The sequence below is a fragment of the Lichenostomus cassidix genome, chromosome 1Aa, assembly GCF_008360975.1.
Source record: "Lichenostomus cassidix isolate B80296 chromosome 1Aa, HeHo_3.0, whole genome shotgun sequence".
NCBI classification, from domain to species: domain Eukaryota; kingdom Metazoa; phylum Chordata; class Aves; order Passeriformes; family Meliphagidae; genus Lichenostomus; species Lichenostomus cassidix.
Window position 1 is genome coordinate 25,779,482 of NC_139480.1, and position 24,128 is coordinate 25,803,609.

At 39.4% G+C, this 24,128-nt stretch overlaps 2 protein-coding genes across 2 annotated transcripts; both read right to left on the reverse strand.

The window, feature by feature from the left end:
- Positions 1–379: 379 nt before the first annotated feature.
- On the reverse strand, positions 380–9,455 carry LSMEM1 (leucine rich single-pass membrane protein 1). Its single transcript, XM_085043015.1, has 5 exons — positions 8,734–9,455; positions 7,967–8,165; positions 6,141–6,272; positions 2,965–3,102; positions 380–1,018 (listed from the first exon to the last, which is right to left on the reverse strand). The coding sequence occupies exons 2-5, from the start codon at positions 7,971–7,973 to the stop codon at positions 831–833; spliced, it is 465 nt and encodes a 154-aa protein (XP_084899141.1). The 5' UTR covers positions 7,974–8,165; positions 8,734–9,455; the 3' UTR covers positions 380–830.
- Positions 9,456–10,892: 1,437 nt separating this feature from the next.
- On the reverse strand, positions 10,893–22,210 carry IFRD1 (interferon related developmental regulator 1). Its single transcript, XM_085043007.1, has 12 exons — positions 21,875–22,210; positions 20,037–20,141; positions 19,043–19,124; positions 18,585–18,709; positions 18,132–18,289; positions 17,317–17,367; positions 17,046–17,224; positions 16,834–16,942; positions 14,713–14,847; positions 13,446–13,574; positions 12,375–12,470; positions 10,893–11,576 (listed from the first exon to the last, which is right to left on the reverse strand). The coding sequence occupies exons 1-12, from the start codon at positions 21,918–21,920 to the stop codon at positions 11,487–11,489; spliced, it is 1,305 nt and encodes a 434-aa protein (XP_084899133.1). The 5' UTR covers positions 21,921–22,210; the 3' UTR covers positions 10,893–11,486.
- Positions 22,211–24,128: the final 1,918 nt, after the last annotated feature.

A 24,128-nucleotide genomic window follows, 5' to 3' on the forward strand; every position in this document is an offset into this window, starting at 1 on the left:
AAAACTGTGAAGGTTCCAACCACATTTCACCTGGCCCTTCTCTGATGGTGGCCAGCAGCAGCTATAGGGGAGAGTACAAGAACAGGTAGTATTTTCCCCACATCACTTTATAAAAACACTTAGCCTTCACCCACAAATTGTGAGTACAGTGTGTGGGCATTGCTATGAGATCGAGTGGCTGTGATGATGCTATGAAATTACCAGACTGAGTCCTCTAAACCCATTTTCAATGTAAGACAATAGGACACTCTGTCAATACAAATTTGGGCTGACTATGGCATCTTATGAAAGGGTTTGTTGTTATTCAAGTTAAGGTTTTTTTCACAAAAATAGTAGTATATCGGTATATTTAGATGCAATGAAAGGAAAACCATGAAACTCTATGGCAGAAATGGATTTATTTATAAGTTATGAAATCTGAAGTTATCCTTAAATACAAATAACATTAGAAACAAACACAAAGCTTGTACAAAGGTAACAGGTGAATGATTAAGTGAACAAGGTCATGCTGGAATCATGTGAGTAGAACTCGTGATTTTCTGTGATCATTCACTTACATTTAAAGTAAAACTAAGCCTTTACCCCTGAAATTTACAATGCACAGGGAATCTGGAACTCTTGCCCCAAATTGACAATCCACTGTTTATTGTGAATCATATGGGCTTAGTATTGCAAATCTATGTCCACATAAAACAGGATAAAATATTATTTGCTAATATATTTTCATTCAGTTGGCTTTTCCAATGCTCCTGTGACCATACCAGCAATCTGTGTGCCATATGTGAAAATATCTGAGTCATGAATATGCTGAATTTCATTCCAAAGAAGATCTATTCTCCAGGGACTTTAAGCTCAGCATGGGTAAAGAGGTAATCATGAAGATCAGAAGGCTTTTCCTTAATTCCTGATTGATTTATATGCTTTAATATAATCTTGTTAATTTTCTTCAGCTCTTCTATGTTCTTCTTTTCAGATAGTAGTCTGCTTGATATTTGGTCCATCTCATTTCTAGTTTGAACTTGAAAAGGAAAATGTACCACATTAAATTGGCAACATTTAACTCAAGACCATCACTACCCTCACTTGCATTCCTGAGAGACTTTGTAAGGAATTATGATGACTGAAAATATGAAACATGAAAACAACTACAGAACCTAATGATAAGAAATTATACATTTGGTAGGTTTACCAGCTCACTACTTTTTTTTTATTGCTTATTTTTTTGGATTTTTTTTTTCAATTTATTGCAGAATAACAAAATCAAATATGGCTCAGATAATTTTTGCAGTTTTCAGGAGTATGTCCATTCCATTAATGTCCCCAGGGAAATGTCTTATTTAGGGGCTTCAAGATCCAATTTTTGGTCAGTAGGTGCATATGTTTTTCTAAAAGTACAATTACTATACTAATTGTAGTTCAGTAGTAAAAAAATCCCGCAGCAGACTACAGCCACATCACTGGATTTCTTAATCATTTAAATGAAAGAAAACTTCTTGCAAATCCTGGCATTTTGAGACCAGCCTCCTCTGCCTCATCAGTATGCACTTTTGCAGCCATTTTTATTTTGGCCTTCTGAAGTTAAAAAATTTACCCATGGGTTTTGAAGCTTAAATGTAATAGTGCCAATGCTAAATGAATCTATGCATGTGGTTTGCAAACATCTCAGATTATATAACATAACACACACACACACATATCTATCTATCTATCTATCTATATCTATATCTAATCTATATCTATCTATATATCTATATCATCTATATCTCTATCTCTATCTAATAGAACGTTGTAACATAAACTGAAACACCACTGGAAATCAGTTTCAAAAACCACAAGCCTCCACCAACCTGAGCCCAAGCAAACTGCTTTAATTCTTGTAAGAAGGCTTTTCACTTTAGTTTATCATTTTTCCACTAGAGCAACACAATATTCATTTTTCTGTATCAAGGCTCTACTTTTTTGCAGCTTCTTGTTAAATAAATCGGAAATTCAAGGATGAGGTATCTCAATTAGGTTTTTACAGTCATGTCACTTAACATCTACTTTGTGTTCTTTACTTCTCTGATATTTCTTTTTTTGAGTACCTGTTAGAAAATTTAGTCAAGGGTTAGAATTTCCTGGTCAAAAAGGAAAATGAGGATTTTTGCTAAGTTCCAGCAAATTCCCTACTGTAGGATATAAGAAATCTTGATTTCATATGGATTTCAATTCTTTCAAAATAGATTTGTAAATTGAAACAATGCATTTATTTCATTAATATTTTCATTAATTTATTAATAATTTCAATTATTAATGAAATATTCTGTTCAATATTATTAGCTCAGAAAACCCCAAGATGACAAGGGTTCCATTAACCAGCCTTGTGTTTAACTAAACCTGCCCAATCAGTCCTAAAAAACTGGAACAGTAATTATGTCTGTAGACTCAATGCTACATACAAACCTTGATATATGTTATCTAATTTTTTTTTCTTATGCTTGAGATTTTCTTACTTCCCAACCAATTTCCAGTCAGTACTTTGATTTGTATGTTAGCCTGATTTGTATGTTAGCCTGGGTGTAATTCCAGTTGCAGTGGAATGACCCCAGTGCTGAGATTTATCTGGAAAGGAATGGAAAGCACACTGCCAAAATATCTCACTGCCATATCATTATCTTTAAATTTTAATTTCATTTCCACTCAGCATTTTTAGCAACACAGTGTAACGCTGCTGAGATAAATTCTTCACAGCTGTTGAAGCTCACAAATCCTTAGCACTAAGAATAAAATTGTGTCTTTTAGCCCTGAGAGGGTGTTGTTTGCCTGTGCTTCTGCCTCCATGACCTGGACCCAGTGCCCAGAACCAGCCAAAGCCTTTGACTATGCAAATACAGCAGTGGCATGTTATAACGTAGCAAGACACATTTCAGCAAAGTTCTTTTTCCATTTGGCCCTACATTTTTAAGAATCTCTTGGTTTACTTACATATTAAGAATATTACAAATGAGACAAGTGCCAAACTGATGATCAAAGTAAAGATAAAGGTGATGAAAAACCACCACTGGTTTCTTGTGTTGCTTCCTGCCGTGCTTCCTCCAGTACCAACAGTGTTCCCTTCCTCATCTGTTAAGAGATGATAAATCATTTGGTGATAAAGTTTGTTAAGCCTGGTAAGGATAAGCATGAAAAAATGTTTCTGGCTTAATGAAATGATGCAGGATACATTGTATATGTGGCCAACAGATTTTATTTCCTGTGATATTGAATGAAAAGGGAAGAAATCAACTTTATGAACTCAGCTTGAATTTGGAAGTATAAAAAAAGAATACATCTGTTATAACTGTTAGAACACATTCAACAAAAATGTTTCTGTTGTTGAAATACAGTGTTTTGTGGAAGTTGACCTGTTTCACAGTTCAGAGTTTTACAGCTGTTTTACATGTACAAAGGTAGCAAAGAAGTTTTCATCAGGCAGCTTTGAAAGGGCTTCAATGCACTTAACCTTTTCAAAAGAGAAGAGAGAAAAATTCATATTGAAAACCAAGGTACAGATTCATCACAAACATTCATCCTCTAGATATGCTTCTTTTTCCACTTAATGAGAAGTATCCCTGGGATTATTAATTTCCCAAAGTAAGCACCTAAGTTAAGGTCACGTTGTTGGTTAGAATAAATGTAGGTCTTGACTGTTTTATCTTAAATCAAATGTTTTCAATATTCTTCATCTTTAGGATTTGCTGGTTTCATTCCAGTAAAAAAAGAAGTACCTATCCTCCCAATTGTCAAGAATGGAATAGATTCTCATGTGGACTGCAGATGTTGTCCTTTTAGCACAGCAAGGATGAGGGGGAAAAGGAAAGGCACTTGCAATGCTGGCCTTGAATCAGCTCGACAAGCCAGTTTATTTCTTTCTAAAGAATGTGTTGCATATGTAGGGGAAAGTCAGTAGTGTTTCTCATAAAAACAGTTGCAATCAATGTGAGGTGGCAATAAGCCCCAAAGACAACAAGTCAAGTGAACACCATGAAGAAACTCATGGGAATGTAAAAAATTTATACTTGAGCCAGATCTGTTTAATCTCAAGTTTGTATACTACAGTAACAACTTACAAAGATTTGGGTTTATTTTCTGTTTTGGAGGGAGGAGGAAGCTAATGTAACTTCGTTTTGGTGTAAGTCTCATATATAATAAAATTACATGCAAATTACTGTAATTTTTCTTTCTGTAATTGCTGTCTTGACATTCTGAAAGGGAGAGTAGCATGTGCATCTGTGAAAAATGTATTTCTAGCTTGTGTTCTTGTTTTAACTGGGGGAAATCGCTGAGGTCTTTGCAACTGAGCATGCAGTGATAAAGCTGAAGAAAGGCTGCATATGCCACTACAGCACTTTAATAATGACCTTACCTGGGGCTGGGCAATGCACTGAGCCAGTAGATCTCTGGGAATATCTCTGTTTATTTTACGTTTAACACACTCCTTTCTATGAGTAAGCCAAAATATTTTCAAATTTGTGCTTTGAGGTTCTATTGTTATTCCCTTAGCATTCATAACAAATGCACCATATACTAAGTGTCTGCACCAATATTGCTTTCTGATCCGAATAATAACGATGGGCAGGGCAGCTTCTGCTACCTGCCAAGCATCCTAAGCTATCAAGAGCAGTCTTAAAAGTGGTCCAAGCTTGTTCTGCCTAATGAATGCTTCTTACTATTTCATTGGCTGAATATGCCAGACTGTAGTGTTGTGAGGAATTGGTGAACACACATTCTTTTCAAACTGCAAACAGTGGGAATATTTTCTCATCTAAAACACAAAGAAATTACTGCATGGCTCCTACCAAAGCAACCGAAAGGTATATACATTTTAAGCCAGAGTTTTTTGCTGCTGAGTAAGGTATCTGATGGGATGAGATCTCTAAACTTAAACAGACTCTCTAAACTTAAAAACTACATTAAAAGAATAATCCTAGAAGGAACCAAAGCACTTTACAAATGTATGAATAAAATACTTATTAAGCTACTGTTATTTACTGCTGAAATACAGAGAGGAGCATGCATATTATTATTCCAGAGAACCCCATATGTTTCCACAGAACTTTGTGGATTTACCTGAAAAGTAAATAACTCTGTCAAATAAAGATTGCAAAAGAAAGCAAAACAGTCACCCTGAAAGGAGTTTCTTTGACATTAAAATTGATGTATGCCATTGTCTTATTTTCTACATAGAGAAGTGACAATATCAAGATAATCTGCATATGAGAATTTAGTACTTTATGTCTAACATTTGTGTTAAATGCAGAAACCAGCACCACTCTAGTTAGTTGCATTTGGAAAAGTTGGAGGACTTGGAAACAGAAGTAATGAGAAAACATTTAAGACTCATAAATATAAGCATGATTAAGTTATGGCCATTTGAAACACATGTCAACACAGCTGTTGATCTATAAAATTCTTCACTCAAATTTGCCATTACAATAAGGGAAATAAAAGCAGATTAAAAGATTGTTATGTGGAATGCTGCTGAAGAGCTCCAGGTTTTTTATTTTCAGGTCACAAAGAGCAGAAATATATTGTAGCTATCACTGGGTGAAAATATTCTTCTTGCTGTGAGAAATCAAAGGGAAAAGCCTTATCAAACCAGTAGAAGTGTGGGAGCCATATCTGAAACTGTAAGCAAAGAAAGTCTGGAAAGTAAAATGCTTAAAACTTTCATGGGATATTTCAGGTAATTGGTTTCAGTTCTTAGATGTATCTTAAAGCAATGAACAGAAATTCTCAGGTGCTTCCACTGCCACATATGAATTTCAGTGCTTGGGAAGAGTTATGATGCTATTTATGTAGTTGATGTACATTGGGCATTTCTAGAGACATTATCCTGCAAGTGATCACCTCATAAATCCTGAATTAAATGGAAGATAAGTTCATGTTTGACAGTAAATCCCTAGCTAAATGCAAGGATTTTCAAGAACCTAAAGCTGAAATACTCAGCAGGGTTAGCTAAATCATTGTCTGATCTGTCCAAATTATGCCATTTTCAATCTTTTTCTTAGGTTTTTCAGTACAGAGCCTGGCATACATATTGGCCTATTAGGCTGTTGAGATCAGTGATGAACAGTATGGATTGTATATATAGAAATCCACAGATTGCCTACCATACATACCCAGTGAACGCTGGGATTCATCTGGACAAACATTTAGCTTGTTTAGATTGTTTAGGGAATCAACTACATAAAGTTTCCCTTCTTCGTGTGTATCAGGCAGATTGACTTCTAAGGAAGGCCTCTCCATTGTATCTAAAAGAAATAATAATTTAAAAGGTTAATTAACACATGGATATGGGAAATAACTTTTAACAGTTGGTGTCCTGGTCTAAGGAAATACTGAGCAGCCTAAATAATCCTTAAAATAAAGGGATTTGAAGGACCAGCACACTCACTAGATTGTGAAGGCAGGGATAACTCAGTACATAGCATTTGTTTATTCTTGGAAATCTTTGATGATTAAAAAATTCCATTTCTGCATTGTTTGTGCACATCTGTATGTGTACAGGGAAAGGGAGAATGTGAAAAATCTATTTTACTGGCTCCAGTATTGATCTGAATTTTACCTATTAAGTACATTACCCTTTGATTTGGTGAGTACCTGGTAAGAGGTGGTTTGACATCCTGACCATAGTGAAAGCCAAATCTTCACTAATACTGCCAGAAAGGATGTCACTCAGATCCTTTTCTTTCAGCATCAAATAATTCAGAGATTAGACAGGGGAAGTAGGTATGAATGTAGGAGATAAGCAACAAGAATATGTGTCTGCTTATATACCTTAGAATATCACTGTAAAGTTATTATTAATGAAATATGGAACAAAACTGTTGTCTTCTAATGTGGTTCCACTCCACACAGTTTTGGACAAATTAAAAAAGCATTTTCTTCTGACTAATGTCCCTTGCTTTAAAAAAGGCACTGGATGAGGCCCAGTCAGTCAAAACAGTTTCTCTGTAGAGTCTGAGTGCATGAACTCAGCAAATGATCCTTAATATAAACACAGTTTTGAAGGAAGATTATATATAGAAAAGAAGCAATACCTAAGGAGGCTGCTTCTATGTACTGCACATTATTCCTTATCAGTCTTTTGCTTTTCTTTATACTACCCTGATTCCAAAACTATCTTCTAGAAACAAACTGCACTTCTAGCCATAAGGAGATGCAGACACTCTGACTGCACACATTTGTCTACACTTGTCAATGAAAACTCCCTCTGTAACTATTGAAGAAAAATAAATTTCTCCAGGCAATCTCTTATTGTAAGATAGCATTTTTCACCTTAGAATCACAGCCTAAATGTACCTTTTTCTTGCTAGAGAATGTAAGGAGGGAGCTCACACAGATTAGTTTAAATTTGGAGTAGAATGCATTTTACCCATTTCGTATTTTATAAAGCTCCCAAGTTCAATTTTACCTGCCAACATAAATCAGCACTTCATAGGATGCAAACCTCCCTTGATGACATGTGTTAAGCACCTAAGGGTGATTTTGGAATCCTGTATGGGTTAAACTGTCCTCTTGATGAGCTTCTGAGCCTTCTCTTCCTCTCCAAGGAATAGAGAACACAGTGTGACCAGATTCCTAATATAACACTTAAATTAAAAACCTAAAATTTGAGGAAGGTAGCCCTGATGGTTTGCAGAAAATACTCACTCCTTTCCTCATCAAATCAAATGCAGAAGATTGTTATAATTCCCCCAAATCTGAGCACACAACAAAGCAGACCTTCAATGAGCCTCAGTAAGTCTGAAGACTAAGCACTGAAATCAACCCTGAATATGGGGCTTTTTCTCCTGCTAGTAGAGGTGGACAGGACTATACAGATACTTTCATATTTAACAGCATGTAAGAAAAAAATACAGCTTTTTTAATTCTCTGCTCAGAGCTGTTGCTTCAAAGTACAACGACAAGTTAGAAAAGCTGGCATGGTAGGGGTTAGCCTTACCTAGCATATGATTTTTAGGTGTGCAGCAGTGACTTGGAGACAGATGGCTGTGCCCACTGTCCTTCCTCTAGAACATCACGTGGCGCCAGGCAGCACAGTCTGTGAGCCACTGCCCCACCAGGGCTGCCTCTGCTCGGCTGCCTCTGCTCGGCTGCCTCCCCACATGCACATCCGCAGCCAACGCAGTCATTATGGAGCCCTGCGTTTGAACAGTGTGCTGAAAGTTACTACTTTGTGCACAAAGGCTTTTGGTTATTTTTAGGTTCTGAAGAGCAGTCATTTCTCTTGGGTATTTTGATTTATACCTCCCTGCAGCTTCAGGGAAGACTCTTCTTAACAACTCAAGCTGTAATAAATGTGAGTAACTTTGATTCATTAGTATTATGAATTATATGTTTCAGCATTTACTACTAATTATTTGCACATGTAAACACAGTAAGGATTACCATTATTAATTCAAAAAAGTTTATATAACTTTTTTTTTATTCCATTGACATGCCAAAGGAGAAAGGATACAAATGTCAGTGTCACTGGACAAAAGTATTGATTACCTTCCCAACAAACCAATCTAACATTGGGAGTTTTGGATTTACTTTTTCTTGTACTTTAACCTTGCCTAAAGACTTTTTTTCCCAATGCAACTTTTAAATTTCTTCTTAAGCAATTGTGATAAAATAAAAACTGAGAATGAGAACACACTATAAATTCTTCGCAGAAAAAAAGAAACAAAAGAATGTTAAAAAACAGGAGAATGAAATATTACTTACAACATAATTATATTCAGGTAATGTGCCAGTTTGGAAGAAATCAACCAGTGAAAATGATGTGAAGAAAACTTGTTCTGCAGCTCCTCTCTAGTTGTAGTCCCATAGGGATCTGTCAAGTCCAGCAGTACCCATAAAGATAGCTATGAAACAGACTGCCCCTTTCAGTCTATATTTAGAGTTCAACTTGGCTAAGTATACTGACTTCACAATATTGATCTGCTAAAATAGAAATCAGCACACACAGAGCTCTTTTTTATTATATTGGAATCATGATAATATCCTGCCATGGAGAATGAGGGTTGCTCCGGATGATCAGTATTTCACTAAGCTTTGGTTAGTGCCAAACCTTTTCGGTTTAGTGCTTGTCTAAAATGCATTTGCTATGCAGAAGAGTCATATCTACAACACTGTAGCTATGAATAACCAGTTAGCTATGCAGAAGAGTCATATCTACAGTATTGCAGTCATGAGTATTTTAAAGTCACGGACTAAAAAAACCAGGGTCTTTCCCCACTTCTCCATACTCTACAAATTCAGTTGGGGCAGTATTATGGTGTGGACTAATTTGTTTGGTATCCTTGGTTGTTCAAAGATTAAATTCTGATGAACTGGTGGTGAGTAGTGTAATTGCTCCTTTGCTGACAGTTCTTTTGATTACTTTTTTCCTTGCTGACATTGCAGAAGGCAATGTTACAGCACACTGTATTGACAGGCAGCCGACACACAGAGGGACTGCAGTGCAAAACAACAAATCATTTCTGAAGCCTTCCTGTATAAAATTCAGAATGCCTTTAAACTGCCAATAAACATATTTCTCTTTCAGGAAACAACAGAGAATAAATCAACCGACTCATATTTCCCACCCCAAGCTGACAAGCTCTGCTGCCCAGAATCACTCCCTTTCTGTAGGGGTCTCCCAGAGGTCCTTCCTCCAAATAAGGATGTGCAAGCCAGAAAAAAAAAAAAAAAAAAAAAAATCAGTGTGACTTCCATGTCCCAAAGACTCCTGCCACCAACATAATTGTAAAACAAGGACCCAAGCCTCTCCAGTTCTCGGCTTGAAAACACCTGCAAACCCATGGGATGTCTGCAGGGCAGCAGAACAGCCCACCTCTGCCACAGCCCCAGAAGCCATGCAGGCCGCTGTGGGTGGCAGATACAGTGGAACAAGGAAAAGGGCAACCACCTGCTTGGTTCTCTGCCAAAATTGGACATGAAACTACCAAAAGTGCCCTGGCAAATGACACCAAAATGTGACTACGCAGGCTTAAGGGAACACTTAAGCTCAAAGGGAACTGTCTTGGGCCAGGCAAGTACAAGCACACAGCTTCACCTCCTTAGAGGATCAGAAATTTTTCTCCACTTGTATAACGCCGACAACACATAATCATACCACAGATTTCAGCTGAAGGCCTTGGTATAGTCCAAGTGATCAGTTTTGTAAGCCAAACACATTCTTATATAGTGGATTGAGGGGAACAAAAAGGTGGTAACTTAGAAGATACGACTCGCTAGTATGTATGGACTTTCTGGAATAGGTTCTGCTGTAACCAGAAACTAGGGGGAAGGAAGGGTGGAAGCCACCCAAAAAAACCACTCCACCCCAAACCAAATTCTTCCTTATCAGAGCCAGCAACAGTTTTCAGTGGGCAGTGCTGTTTTCAGTGCAATGTTTACCTCATCTGGCAATAAACATTTTAAGAATGCTTATTCTAACCAGCACTTCTGTAGATCTTCACATGCTCAAGCTCTCTAGGTTTTAGTGTCTTTATTACATAAGCCCCCCGCACTGTTCCTGAGACAGTTCTTACTTACTGGCACATTCCTATAGAGTCAGAAACTAAGAGTAGTTTTCAACATGATGAACAGAGAAGCTGAAACGGTTCCTGCAAGATAAAGGACTTGTTTTGGAGCACAGGAACTAGTAAATATTTGACCATTAGAGAAGCAGTGGCAAATCAAGGAGAAGCTGTTGTGCAGACCACATGAAGTATGAGACCTTTGAAACACAGCAAGATAGACTTGCTTGTAGCATCGAACAGAGACTACCCCAAGCACTTGTCTGAACCAGCAAATAAACCAATAATGTTCTGCCTTAAGGTCTTGTCAGTGTTACAGATTTTCATTCATGGAAGAATTACTTTTACACAGAGAGCAGGCAGTGAGAAACATCTTTATTCCAAAACTTAAATATACAGTTTCAGAACACAGGAATCTTGCTTTTATTTTACATGGAGGCAAGTATTTGTCATTCACTATTCGACTGTCAGTGGAAGTTACTGAATTTCATAGTCCCTGTCAGGATAAAGTTATACCACATACAAATTTCTTTGTCCATCTACCACTGGAGAGTTTTAAAAAGTTACTAAAATAATTTCACACAAACATGGTCATCTTTTCATTTTAGCACATTCTTACCAAAACACTTGGTCAATTAATTACCTTTGTGTAAAGAATCCAATCTGACACACATTTGACTAGTTATCCACCCCATTTAATGTATCGGTTACAACATAATCAACCCCTAGAGCAAGGGGGGGCCTAATGTGAGTGTTATAATGTATCCCTGATGTAACTAAACGTTACATCAACCTATATACAGTGTATATGAAACTAAGCAACATGCATTGTATTTACAGACTATGTAACAAACTTGTGGACAACTGCAAACTATGACTACAGAAGTTAAAAAATTCATTTAAATGTTACAAGTTTATTTGAATTATGAAAATTAACCTCATTGAATAGGGAATCTAAAAAAATTCCCCCACATCTGCTCTTTTATCACGACATTTACTTCTAGCCTTTGTCCGAGCCTTGAATGCTGCAGAGTTGTACAAGTGCTACAAAATAAAAAAGAAAAATTAATTACATATTGCCATAAGGTTTATGCCCTTCAGAGATTTTTTCATGTTACAAAAAAAAGGAAAATAACTCTATTAATTTTTGAAGTAAACTGGTAGGCCTTCTGCAATTTATACTATGCTATCTTTGCATCAAAGGCTGATTTCATTTTAGGGTGTATTTATATATATACATACACACACATATATAGATATGTTGACAGATATATATGTTTGAAAGAAATTTGACCTGTATAAAAAGGCTGAACTATGAGAAGTTCTGGAAGCTAGTCAGTCTTGAACATCAAACAGAAACCATGTAGGTTACATTTACCCCCATATTCAATTTGGTAGCACCACTTCCCAAATTACATGCAGGATGAATGCATTCACAACCAACAGAACAAGGTCAACCTCCTACTACCCATTTCATCCCGCAGACTTTGGGATACTGGCTTTATAAAGACTCAGCTTCCATGGTTTCCTCTAGGTCCCTCCCCAAAACCATGTATCTCTCAAAAGACACCAAGTTTCTGTGTCTCCATTTGTGGAGCATGAATCTGGTACCCATCGGCAACCATATCAACCTCCAGACCCCTTGGAAAAAACACAGTAGGAGGTATATGTCCAGTGGAAAATCCAAGAGCTCACAGATGCATACAAGTAAAGTTGGGTTTCATTCAGGACAATAGGCACTCTTAGAACTACAGTGACAAGTGTAATGATGACAGCTTCTGAAGTGCAGGAGAAATGAATTTGTATGAAGTAAGGAAAATTCATTAAGGTGCAATAGCCTACCCTTTCAAAACGGGATATCTTCATTGTTTTAAGAGTTGCAGCATCCAGCATTACTGGTGGACCAAGCTCAAACACATTCCGAAGAAAGTCATTTGACTAAACAAGAAACACATCAAATTATCAGTTTCCCCTCTAATTATCAAGTCTCTAAAGTTGACTACTGTTAAGTATCATGTATTCCAGTAAGAAATACTAAGATTTGTGTCAAATTGCTGCTATCTTTTGCAATTAAGAGTACTTTCTCCTTTAGCCAGAATAAGACTAAAGGCAAAAACTGCCCCTTTGAGAAGACAGACAGCTCCTTCTGCCTCCTTTGATACTTTTGTCCCAGCAAATGAGACATTGTTCCGTTCTACACAAGATCAGGCAGCTGAACACAAACCTGTATGGTTTCACAACACACCAGTTTTAAAATATCTGTCTGTGAAAGTAGTACTTAAAAAAACTGAAAAACCTGTTACATGCCTGAGCTCCTTCAGTCACACAGAAATTCAATTAACACAGGACTGAAGATTTTAACCTCATGATTATCACAGCAATTTGGAAGCATATATTCCTACAGGCCCTACTTCTGCTACATATGTAAACAGATGACTAGTAAACAAGCAGTTCCCAGAACAGAGATAAGGACTTATGCCTTCCCTTCTGGAGTGCTGTCATCATTGGGCTGTAAGCTGTGTTCATTATTTTTGACTAAAACTTCGCCTCCCTTTTTTGCAGGCTTGCACAGGAAGGGTGGAAGCATGCAACTTTACTACACCACTTTGCTGAAAGAAAGTATAAGGATTCAGGAAAAACTCTGAAGCTAGAAAGATATTCAGCTTAAATTTCTTACTTCTTGGAGAAGTCAATTACTAAGCCAGCGCACACAGGCTACAACTCAGAAGCAGCTTGAAGACCAGACCATTGTAGCTCACTCTAGTTAATTTTTAAGTGCTGTCTTGTAATATTTCAAATGCAAAGCTCATCATTTCACTAAGTTCTCTTAAGGATTTTGTAATTCAGACTGAACTACATCAAAGAAGCCAGACATGCAGCAATAGTCTGAGCAAGTGTCAAAAAGCAGCTCACCTGCAAATGATATTGCATCCCCGACCCCAGAATCTCCTTGAACGTCTCATAAGTTTGTTTTTTAACCCAGCAGTCAATATACATGCGCTCAGGTCCAAACTTCACCATCTCTGTAGGAAAGTCACGCTCCTATCCAAAAATCAAAAAAAACATGTATCATTTTAAACAGTCTTTTGTACTAGGAATTTTATATATCTCAGTGAACTTTATTTGCACTGATAAATTTGGCACCAAAACCTTCAAATATAGTATTAATATATTAAAGATTGTAGTTATTCATAAAGCAGATGAACACCCACAGTCAAACCTCATGTAGAACTTGAGGCCAATATTCATTATTAGAAAGCTTCTTAAACAAGTGCTCAACTTTCAACTTCAAAATTACTTTTAAGAATTTGACTTATCTCCAGAAAAACCAGTTCTGAGTGCAGAAGTCACCTCTAAGTCAGCCTGTAAGCCTCGTTTAGTCTCTACCTTACAAGTGTGAGTAGCTAAATTTGGGACAATGGAATGTCACAAGTGCTAACAGGTGACTCAGATTCTTCTACAGGCAGAATCTTAAAGGTGACCAAATCATGCAAAGTCTTCTCCTTAACTTCCAAGATGTTTAACTATTCCAAGTATCAAAAATTATTTAGTTGGCCTTACCAATACAGCAATGCAAAAAGTAATTATCTGACAAGCAAAAAAAAATTCTAGTTTTAGAGGTCTAAATTAACAAATAATCAATTAAAATACAAGAAGTTTACTCAGGAGTTACATCACTAATCAAAGTATTTTTATCATCCTGCTTTGTGTATTGTTCTCTTCATCTAGATATGGAAACCCAGAAAATTATGGTACACCACTTTGGACAACTCCACTCCCACACATAAACACTTAAACGGTTCCTGACAAAGGTGTCATTGGTAAAAGTAGATTACTACTAAGTGGCTTTTTGTCTATTGTGCAGTTCAGTAAGAGATTTCACAATAAACCTTTTACAAAAGAATGTAGGGTTTACAGCTCAGCCTTTTGTAAAAGAAGAAAAATCTCTCAATATGAAAGTCAAGGTTGGAGCATAAGAAAGAGCATTTGACTTGCTTTGTTCTACATTCCTAAAAAAACCAGTTCTACTTCACACGAGTGATTAGACTTTGAAAGCTCACTTAGTTTTTCCCATTTCTTTTACTGAAACAATAATTCAGTTTAATAATAAATTTGTTTTCACTAAATTGTACACTACATATTTTGAAGGTCTGGATTGTAACTAAGAAAAAAGAACCACCTCAACAGCTCGTAAAACGTCTCTGAAGACTGATCGCTGCTTTCTTTTATCCACTTTGGCCCGGTGCTTGTTTCCATCAGTAGCCAAAGCTCTTAGTTTCTCTGTTAGGATGTCCATATCTTCGTAAAAGAAATCCTAGGTAAAAAAACAAAACAACTATTAACTTTTGTTTTCTCGCCTTAACCTCTTTCCCTGCAAATAAGAAAATGAATCTCTTTAAATTTAAGCATGTAGATCTGTACAACCTCTTACTTTACTTGAAGAGACAGAGAGCACTCCTGCAGGTCCATTTGCAGCATTTAGGCCAGTAAGAACAAAGTCACAGCAGCCAGTTTACCAGGAAGGCCACTAGCAAAGTCTATTTTGGTCATCAGCCATGTGAACCATACACCTCCTTCAGTGTGCCTTACACCTGCCAATCTGTTCTGCTCCCTCATTTTGAGGGACACAAACTGTCTAACAGATCTGCTGAACCACCTCTGTAAACAAGCTGAGGGCACTTTAATGTTAGCACAGAGTTCATGCTGATGGAGGCAGATTGTGAGATACCATTAGACTGACAGTGTGCAATATTTAGCTCTAAGTCTTGTACAGAATGGGAAATGAGAAAGCAGGGTTTTTTTTTAATGTTTAACACTTTAAGTAAATCATAGTAACTTTGTGTTATTCATTATACTAATTAATTTGTGCTTTACATATATATAAAGAACTATTTTCTCCACTGCATTTAATAATTCAGCAGCTTACCTGGACTAGTAAGGAGGTATGCAAACTTAGGTAAAAGCAAGTTTTTGTGGTTTGTGAGGTTTTCTAATCTGAATGTTTTGTCATGTCAACTGAACAGAGTGAACTTACTACATGCTTTCTGAAAGGAACTGGTCAAAGTCAAAGCAAACATAGTAAGTACTTTTAATCTGCACTGATTGTTAAGGATCCAATGAGAATGATTTGTAATGACTAAAGGGGCATTTCCTCAGTGGAACTGAAGAGATTTGTAGTGAATATAGTCTCATTTGTTAACACATTTAAAGATTTTAATTACTTGCAGTCAGCTTGACCAAATAAAGGATCGAGTTGTGGTCTCTATTACTTTTTTTCCTTTCAAAGTTGACTCCCATAGCCAAGAGGCTCAAATCCCTGCTTCTTGCATTTATACAGAAGCCTTAACATATTGTTTCAGATTATGCAGTGCTAGTGTGTCATGATTTCTGACTCAGATGGAGTTATCTTTTCACTTTAGACAGTGTTCTGGCAAAGCACAGCAGCCTTGAACTGAGTTAGGAGCCTTTCCAGCAAATCTCCCAAACTGTACCATGAGTAGGGGAGAGAGGCTGTTTCCTTCAGGGCTGTCAAGAAAACAGTCTGGAAATTAATAAGGCATATTAAAGAACGTAAAAGCAAGTTTAGCTGAGTATGAGCTAATACTGAGCAAGCTTGCACCTAATCCAACTCAAAAGCAAACTCCAAGAAATGTCCCCTAATGTAGCAATACTGGTAACTGTACAAAGTTTGTGCAAATTCTTTTTAAAAAATCTCCCCCTTAAAATGACTTACTAGTCCTTAACAGACTAAATAGTCACAAACGCTGTAAAACCATCATGCAAGTTATACTTCTGAAGTTACCTACGTAAGAATACTAAAATACTATAAGTCAACATGTTTTCCACCTAATGATAGATTTTTGGCTGTGAGAGCAGAATTGTGCAGGGTGTGAATTACTCAAACTTGTCTGCATAAGCATCTGATGAATGCTCCCACTACAGTAAAGAATACTGTTTTATCCTGGAATCTCTCTAGAGACTTCCATTTTACTGTATTTTAAAAGCTGGTGTTGGATTTAGATTTTAAATCTCGCATTCCATATTTCTAGTTGCTATTCAGTAGTATTTGATGCGTTTTGTTATACTGGTCCTGTTTTGCAGTATAGAAATTAGGTGTAAAAAATGATAGCTGGGAATTATTGCTGTACTCACCTAGACTGGGGCAGACTCACTAAAAACAGCATAAACCATGGAATTATTTGCTACTTGTTGAGATCCAGGGTGCTATGCAACACAGTTTAAGTAATTTGTCTCATCATTGTCCCAATGAAAGAAGGTTTAGCTGCTGACATCTACTTACAGCATCTGTTTCGCGTGCCAGTTCAAACAGAAGGGCTAGTGTTTCTCCAGCAGCTATTCTCATGTTGAGATCATCACAAGACAGCAGACTTGGAAGTTTATGCAAGTGCCTAAGGAGTAAGTCATATTCCATTAAGATCTAAATTCTGTTCACTCTGTTTCATTGCATATTAACAATTATTACAAATTCTGCTTTCCAAGAAAGATACCCACATTTCAATTTTCTTCTTCACTTCATTCATTGGACAAATGGTCAACAACAGTGTCCATGCTAAGAGAGCACTGACATGAAGCACAGTATTATGGGTACTTGATACACCATTAGTGTCTCTATCTCGCTGATAGGCCTTTGTGAAGATGTTTTCCAGGCATTCCATAGTAGAGTACAGTTCCTGAAAAAGGGAAAAGTATAATGGAAGTTGTTTAAGAGTCACATTTTCATCTTGCCAATTTATTAAATTTAAAACATATTAATCATCCTCACCGTAATGTCATCAGTGACAATGAAACAGCAAATCCCTAAGCAGGTTGCACACTAGACACAAAAGAAAAAAAGCATCAGTATTTGACAATAATGTTACAGTTGACAAAACTTTCCAACTCAGACCTTCGAAATTTTCTATTGACAGTATCGTACCACTAAGAGTAGCCAACCATGTAATGACAAAGGGAAGTTGAAGAATATTAGTTCAATCTCTGAAGTTTAAGAAAAAGTAAAACTCTTGGCAAGAGCTTTGGATCATCTTCACTATTTCAAGCCTACTGCTGATGTATGGATGAGACAACTGGGCAAAATTAACTTAAAAATACTTTTGGTAGAATGACTGTATTGTTTATGTAATTCCAGATGTGCTGTAATGATTTTATCATAAATAAATGTAAATGCTTAAGTAACATTCCCGTGCTGTTTAAGAATAAAATTGAATTTCAATAATAAAATAAGATTAATACGGGAAGGATATACCACTCAGTGGGAAAGTGGGAAAACATTTTCTAGGACCTCAACATCAGCCCTCCGAACTGCAGTTAAGAGACTAAAACACAGTGAGTTCAGACACTCGACAAAGTACTATACGTAACAGCTCTTTAAGGAGGGCCCCTAGATTGAAAAAGAAAATCATGTTCAACCTTCAGGCAGAACTTTTTAAGCCAGTGAAAACTGCTATGCATCCTTCAGAGCATATGTCAACATTATGAGTACACACCAGTGTGGTAACCTTTAGTCCTAGATTACACAATAGTGAGCTGGTCAAAAGCAGCCCTCTGTCCCTGCCTGGCAAATAAACATTTCATACTTACAGCCTGTCTGGCTTGGATACTGGCTGTTCCATCACAGACAATCTTCTTCAGAACTGGACCAAGGGTCTTAAAAATCTCCTCACTTTCAATTCCTGACCCCATCTGCACACACAGAAGACATGCCAGTCCAGCAGCTGCACACTGTTCATCGCTCTTACCTAGGGATTAACACACTGTGATGAGCAATCACCTTTTGCATTGCTTTCTTGCTTTAATCTTCAAAGATAACAGTCTGAAAGCACTTAAGTGGAAATTCAGAAACCAACAGATACAATATAATTTCACTTAATTTTCTAGGACAGTTAAAATGTGACACCTGAATTTAAAAAAGGAATTACCTAAATTATTAAGCACTCTGTAAAGTAGTAGCGAACTGTCACAATCTTAATTTCTTTTAAACAATGTGCTCTTTCATAGGGATTATTGCTTTCTAATAGCATGCATGTTAATTACCTTTCTTTATGCAGCGCTCAATGCTATCAGTTAGAGTCATTCTCCTTTCCATGATAAATTCATATAGTATTTTAGACGAAAATGCACTTTTCAGACTTTCAAGGGCTGCTTGTCTTGTCTTTGCACTATTAGAAGAGAGAAGAAAGACTTCCTGAAATCAGCACACATCAGTTAAACTTTGCCCTTTGCTTTATGGTAGTTTACATTTGTCTGCACCTAATAATAGAGTAACCCAGAGAAGTATCAAAGTCACTCTACTTCAATACACTGGGAAAGTCTAACCCATCCAAAAAACAACAACAAATCGGTGGAAGGAAAAAGGTCCTTTCAGATCCAGAAGTCCTCCCCAGCATGAAAATCTCAGTAAGCATATAAAAAATTTGATGTGTATTTTCCCTATTAAATCAGAGGAAGCAAGAGAACAATGTATGAATGTGTTTCTTCAAAGCAGACTGTACCTCTTGTCCAATGTAAGATCAATAAATCCCTTCAACTTGTATTCTAAGTCTTCTTGAGTAGCTTCTTCATCAACTTCAGGCCCTAATCCAGAAGAAATAATTCAGTCCTACTGACACACATTTCATTAGCACACAGTAGTTCCAACACAATGTTTTTAACACTAATAAGAAAGTGGTTTAACATAGATAACAGCTACAGAATCATTCACTATCACAGCAGTGTAATGGTGTTACACCTACTACATCAGACTACCCCCCAAAATACTTTAATAAAAACTGGCCTCTTGATATATCTGTGCTGTTTCTAGATCTGCTTCTTAAATGTGCCAAGAAGGAACGAGGGAGCAAATCAGGCTTTACATAGATTTTCTCTATCTGATGACCATCACCCAGTCCTGTCAACAACACATTTTCATCCAGCCCACAATGTCTACCCCTGGAGTACAGCAAAGTGCTCACAGCTGATACAGTGAGTCAAAGCAGCCTGTCCTATATGGCATCAGTTAAGAATGGCACATATCCAGAGATGGCTCTCTGCCTCGTCCGCCTGTAAAAAGGCTTTCAGGTCCCCTCCTCCCAACAAAATGACATTACCACCTCTGCAACATGGAGTGCTCTACAGGAGACAAAGCACAAATCTAGTTGAAAACAGGCAAATGTGACTCTTATCATCCCAAAGTCTTCTGCACGTTTTACTGCTTCAGCTACCTGCTATGAAAATCTATGTCTTATAAAGCACCTTAAAATTCTTATTGTCTTCATATCAGCATTGTGTAATTCTAATAAAAAGAGCCTCATAGTTTCAGAAGGCTCATGAAACCTGGAGTACATTCTTACCGAACAAAAACAATAGCCACTGGATTAACAATCACATAGTGTTAATGTAATGTCATTATTTTGCTATTGCTACTTACAGTCTACTACTTAAAACTACTAAATTAGCTCAGGTTTTAAATTTTTAAAAAGATGCATGGATATAAATGAAATAGTTTACCATCCTCAGTGAAGCTAGCAGGATCACTGAAGCCACTACAGTGGCTCATAGTTTCAATTGAAGCATCTTCATCACTAAAAGGCTGCACGTTTCTGGGCTGACCACCTTCAGGAAAAATGAATAAAACAGTTTGGTCATTTTGCATATGGAAAAGGGAGACCTGAGCACCAAAAGTAGACGTGAACCCTCCCAGCAGATTCACCCACCCTGACCCCAACCACAGAAAAAACATTTCCATCCTCTGATGGTTCCTTTACTCCCACCTATTCTCAAGACTTAGTTGGCACTGTTCTGGAAGATCATTTGTGAACAGTGAGGAAGGGCCCACCTACTATTTATCCAATACCTACTCTAGCTACTGGTTGAATTCCTACTGTAAATTTAGGATCTTTCTACAATCAACTTCATGTTAATGCAGTTTCCTGAGACTGTGCTTTAAAAATAGGTCTGTGTTAATTTAACTGTTAGAACGAGTTACCTAAAAAAACTGCCACACAACCTTTGTTTTAATTTCGAGGAACTTCAAGAGAGTATAAGTTAAACCTTCAGGCAAACATACATTTACCAGTTCAATGTAGGATTTCTGGGATTAAGTGTAGTATGTGCAGCATCAGCAATGTCCAACTGTTTTAATACTGAATTACAAGTACAAGCCAGAACATCAAATGCTTCAACAGGAGATAAAAGTTTTCCCTCTCAGGACCAACAAGTCCTTGGCGCAGCAGCTTCAGACTTTTTGAAGAAAGTAGTGTTATTTTTACCAGTGTTCACCTCTCTTTTCATATTTGTTAGTTCTCCGACAGTTCCCAAAAATCATTTACAGAACTCTAAATTCTTTTCTTTCATCTATTTTTTTTTGTTGCACAATTGATTCTAAATTATTTAGAAGGCTGCACACAAAGCTTATCAGCTTCAGGCAGGCTTCCTGACTACCAAGACCCCAAAAAGCCATTCTTATCAAGGCAGAATTAACCTTCAGTTGTATCAGTATCCAAGTGCTTTCCAATGAAGTTAGTCACACTCCGGAAGTTTTGCTGCTTTTAGCTGTATCCACACGTATCACTGACCATAACCCAAGAAAAAAAACCCCAGCCAATGCGTGAGCAAAGAAACTTGTACGCTCAGAGCTCTGACACAGCTACCTTCTTGCTTCTGCCAATATCCAACAGGAAAGTTCAACAGGAGCGGCAAGAACGACAGCAAGCCCTTCACAAACTAAAATAAGAGCAGTTGCAGAAACACCCTGTAAATTGCTCACTTCTTGAACAACTGAGATTGGAAACCGATGCTGCTCACAGCTATGCTAGCCTGCAGTGAAATTTCTCACCACTCCACAAAACCTCCGTTCTGCCCAAGCATCAGCACCTCGGACACACACATTCTGCATCCGTACGAAGACTGTTTATTTTATAATATCCTATTTCAGACTAAGGGCTGTGTTTTCACGACACGGCAGCCTTTCGGGGCACGAGTCGGTGGCACACAGCGGCCCGGCCGGCGGCGGTGCAGCGGCGCGGACCCGCGGCCAGCCCGCCCGCCCGCCGCTGCCCCGGGGCGCTCCCGTCGCCGCCGCCGGCGCCAGCGCGGCCGCGCCCGCTGCCCCCCCGCTCCCGGGCGCATGCGCGCAGCGGCGTGAGATGGCGGTTTCGGGGACGGCTCCTGTCACCCGCCCGGCCCCGACCCGTCCAGCGACAGCCCCGCGGCCGCGCCCGCCCGCCCTGCCGCTCATCCACCGCCCGCAAGGAAGCGGGGCACCGCCGGACGGGGCGGTCCCCCCGCGGCCACGGGAAACGCCGTCTGGACCCCGCGCCCCCACCCGCCGGCCCGGCCGCGCTCACCGGCTCCGCGCTGGTGGTTGCTCCCCCGCTTCTTAGGCTTGGGCATGGTCGCAGCGGCGCTCGGCTCGGCTCCCGCGGCCCCTCTCCGGGTCTCGGTCTCTCTGCTCCCCCCCGCCCGGGAATCAGCGACAATCAGCCGATGGAAGAGCAGGAGCGCTTTTTACTCCAACGCCTCTGCGAGGCAGACTTCTCGAGCCGGGGCAGCGGGGGTGATTGGCGAGAGCAGGCGGAGGGCGAACCGGCGGCAAAGGCAGAAATCCCCGTGGAGGCCCGTGAGCGGAGTCGATGCATCTTTCTCCTCTCAGACACCCGGGGCTAAAGGCGCGGAGGGGGCGCCGGAGCAGCCTTTATAGCCCGCCGGGCTGCGGGGGCGGGGCCGCACGGCGCTCCAGCCAATAGCCGGGCGTTGCGGCGGCGGGCCGGTGACTCAGGCGCGCGAGCTCGTGACGCTAGTGCGCCGCTGCCCAGTGGCGGGGCAGGGACGTCAGCGGCGCCTCGCGCGCCACGCCGCGCTGCACGCCGGGAGCGGCGGCCGGGGCAGCAGCTGAGGGGGGCGCGGGGGCGGCGCGGCCGCGTGGGGCGGGGGACAAAGCGGCGACACCGTGCCTCCCTGCCGGCTGGCTCCGAGTGCAGCCCGGCGCCCTCTGCGCCGCTGAGAGCAAAGGGGCGAGCTCGGCTGCGCCGTGCGGAGCTCTCTGGGTGTCGCCGGCACTGTTCCACGTGTAGGTGGGAAAAGCCGGAAGGGTTCACAGAATCACGCAACGGTTTGGCTTGGAAGGGACTTGTGGTGATTATCCAGTCACACCCCCTGCCAAGGCAGGGTCACTCGGAACAGGTGGCACAGGGACGCGTCCAGCTGGGGTTTGAATATCCCCAGAGAGGGACACTCCATGACACCCTGGGCAGCCTGTTCCACTGCTCTGCCACTGTAAAGTTCTTCCTCGTGTTGAGGGGGAGCTTCTTACGTTTCAGTGTATGGCCATTGCTCCTCATCATGTCACTGGGCACCACTGGAAAGAGCCTGGCTCCATCCTCTTGGTACCCAGCTTTGCATCATACGCATTAATGTGAGCCTCTCTCAGTCTTCTCTATACTAAACAGGCCCAGCTTCCACAGTCTCCCATCGTAAAAGAGATGCTCCAGACCCCAAGTGATCTTTGTGGTATCCCCTGGACCCTCTCCAGTAGCTCCTTGTCTTTTTTGTACTGAGGAGCCTAGAACCAAAATGTGCCTCGTGCTATCGCAGGATAGATGCCTTACTCCTTCATAGCAGATTTTCTTCCATATGCAGAAATGGGGTTTGTCAATTGTATCTTCCAATTTAGAGACTTGTATTTAATGTCTTTTAATCCAAGATTGATTTATGTTTTCTGCTAAACATTAAATAAATAACTAAATTAATTAATTAAAATATAATAGCTTTCCTGTTTACCAGACAGAGATTGGTTTATGTTTCTGAGCTGTGAATGTTTGTGAGTGCTCACTGATAGGCCATATCAGAACAGCAGTGTTTGAGGAAGGGAAGGCAGTTTTGCAGAACGCACTGAAAGGTTGCATAAGGCACAATAGCGATTACACTGTTTGAATTCTGTTGCGTACAAAATGTATTTACACTGACTTCCAGAAAGGTAAACTTCCATAACAATTCTCTCTATATGCTACATGAAAAACAAAGGATTTAGTGACCTGTTTGTGCATGCTGGGTCGGGAAATGCTAGAAGTGTCTATTTCTAGAAAATGGTAGCTGGCTCTACCTGAGCCTGATGTTTTACATTGCCGTGCAGAATGAGACTCCTGGTGAGCAATTCCTTTGTCATGGGAGGTTCAAATTTCTGAAAAGGCTTAGTCAGATCTTTTAACATCCTGTTTAAGAAGAGCAGAGAAGTGACAGAAGTCAGTATGTACTGCATTTATACAGGAAAACACATAAATGTCTCAAGGGCACTAGTTTTTCTCCTTCAGGATGAAATGTTAGAGCAAAGGACAGCCTTCCAGGTAAGTTGGCAGAGGAGTGCTAATTAAATGCAGAAGGCATAACTACTCCTGGGTACACAGGACAGACAATGTTAGAACAAGGGAGCAGCACTGGACAGGCTACAGCACCCAATAGCAGCCAAGCAAACTTGTACGGTGTGAGTATTTGAGCTGCAAGATACCAACACCACTTGAGTGAGGCCAGCCATGTCCTGACAATTTTCTGCATGTTCAACCTCTTAATTTATAGATTGATCTCAGGAGGTGCAGGCTGACTGGC

What these genes read in the sequence shown, in the direction of transcription:
- LSMEM1 (XM_085043015.1), bottom strand. An exon ending in TGAATCCCAGCGTTCACTGG is followed by an intron (nt 3,103 to 6,140) that starts GTATGTATGGTA and finishes ATCTCTTAACAG; the next exon opens with ATGAGGAAGGGAACACTGTT. An exon ending in ATTTGTAATATTCTTAATAT is followed by an intron (nt 1,019 to 2,964) that starts GTAAGTAAACCA and finishes TTCCTTTTCAAG; the next exon opens with TTCAAACTAGAAATGAGATG.
- IFRD1 (XM_085043007.1), bottom strand. Translation starts at nt 21,920, where the DNA reads ATGCCCAAGCCTAAGAAGCGGGGGAGCAACCACCAGCGCGGAGCCG. An exon ending in GATCTTACATTGGACAAGAG is followed by an intron (nt 18,710 to 19,042) that starts GTACAGTCTGCT and finishes CTCTTCTAATAG; the next exon opens with TGCAAAGACAAGACAAGCAG. An exon ending in AGATATCCCGTTTTGAAAGG is followed by an intron (nt 11,577 to 12,374) that starts GTAGGCTATTGC and finishes TTTATTTTGTAG; the next exon opens with CACTTGTACAACTCTGCAGC.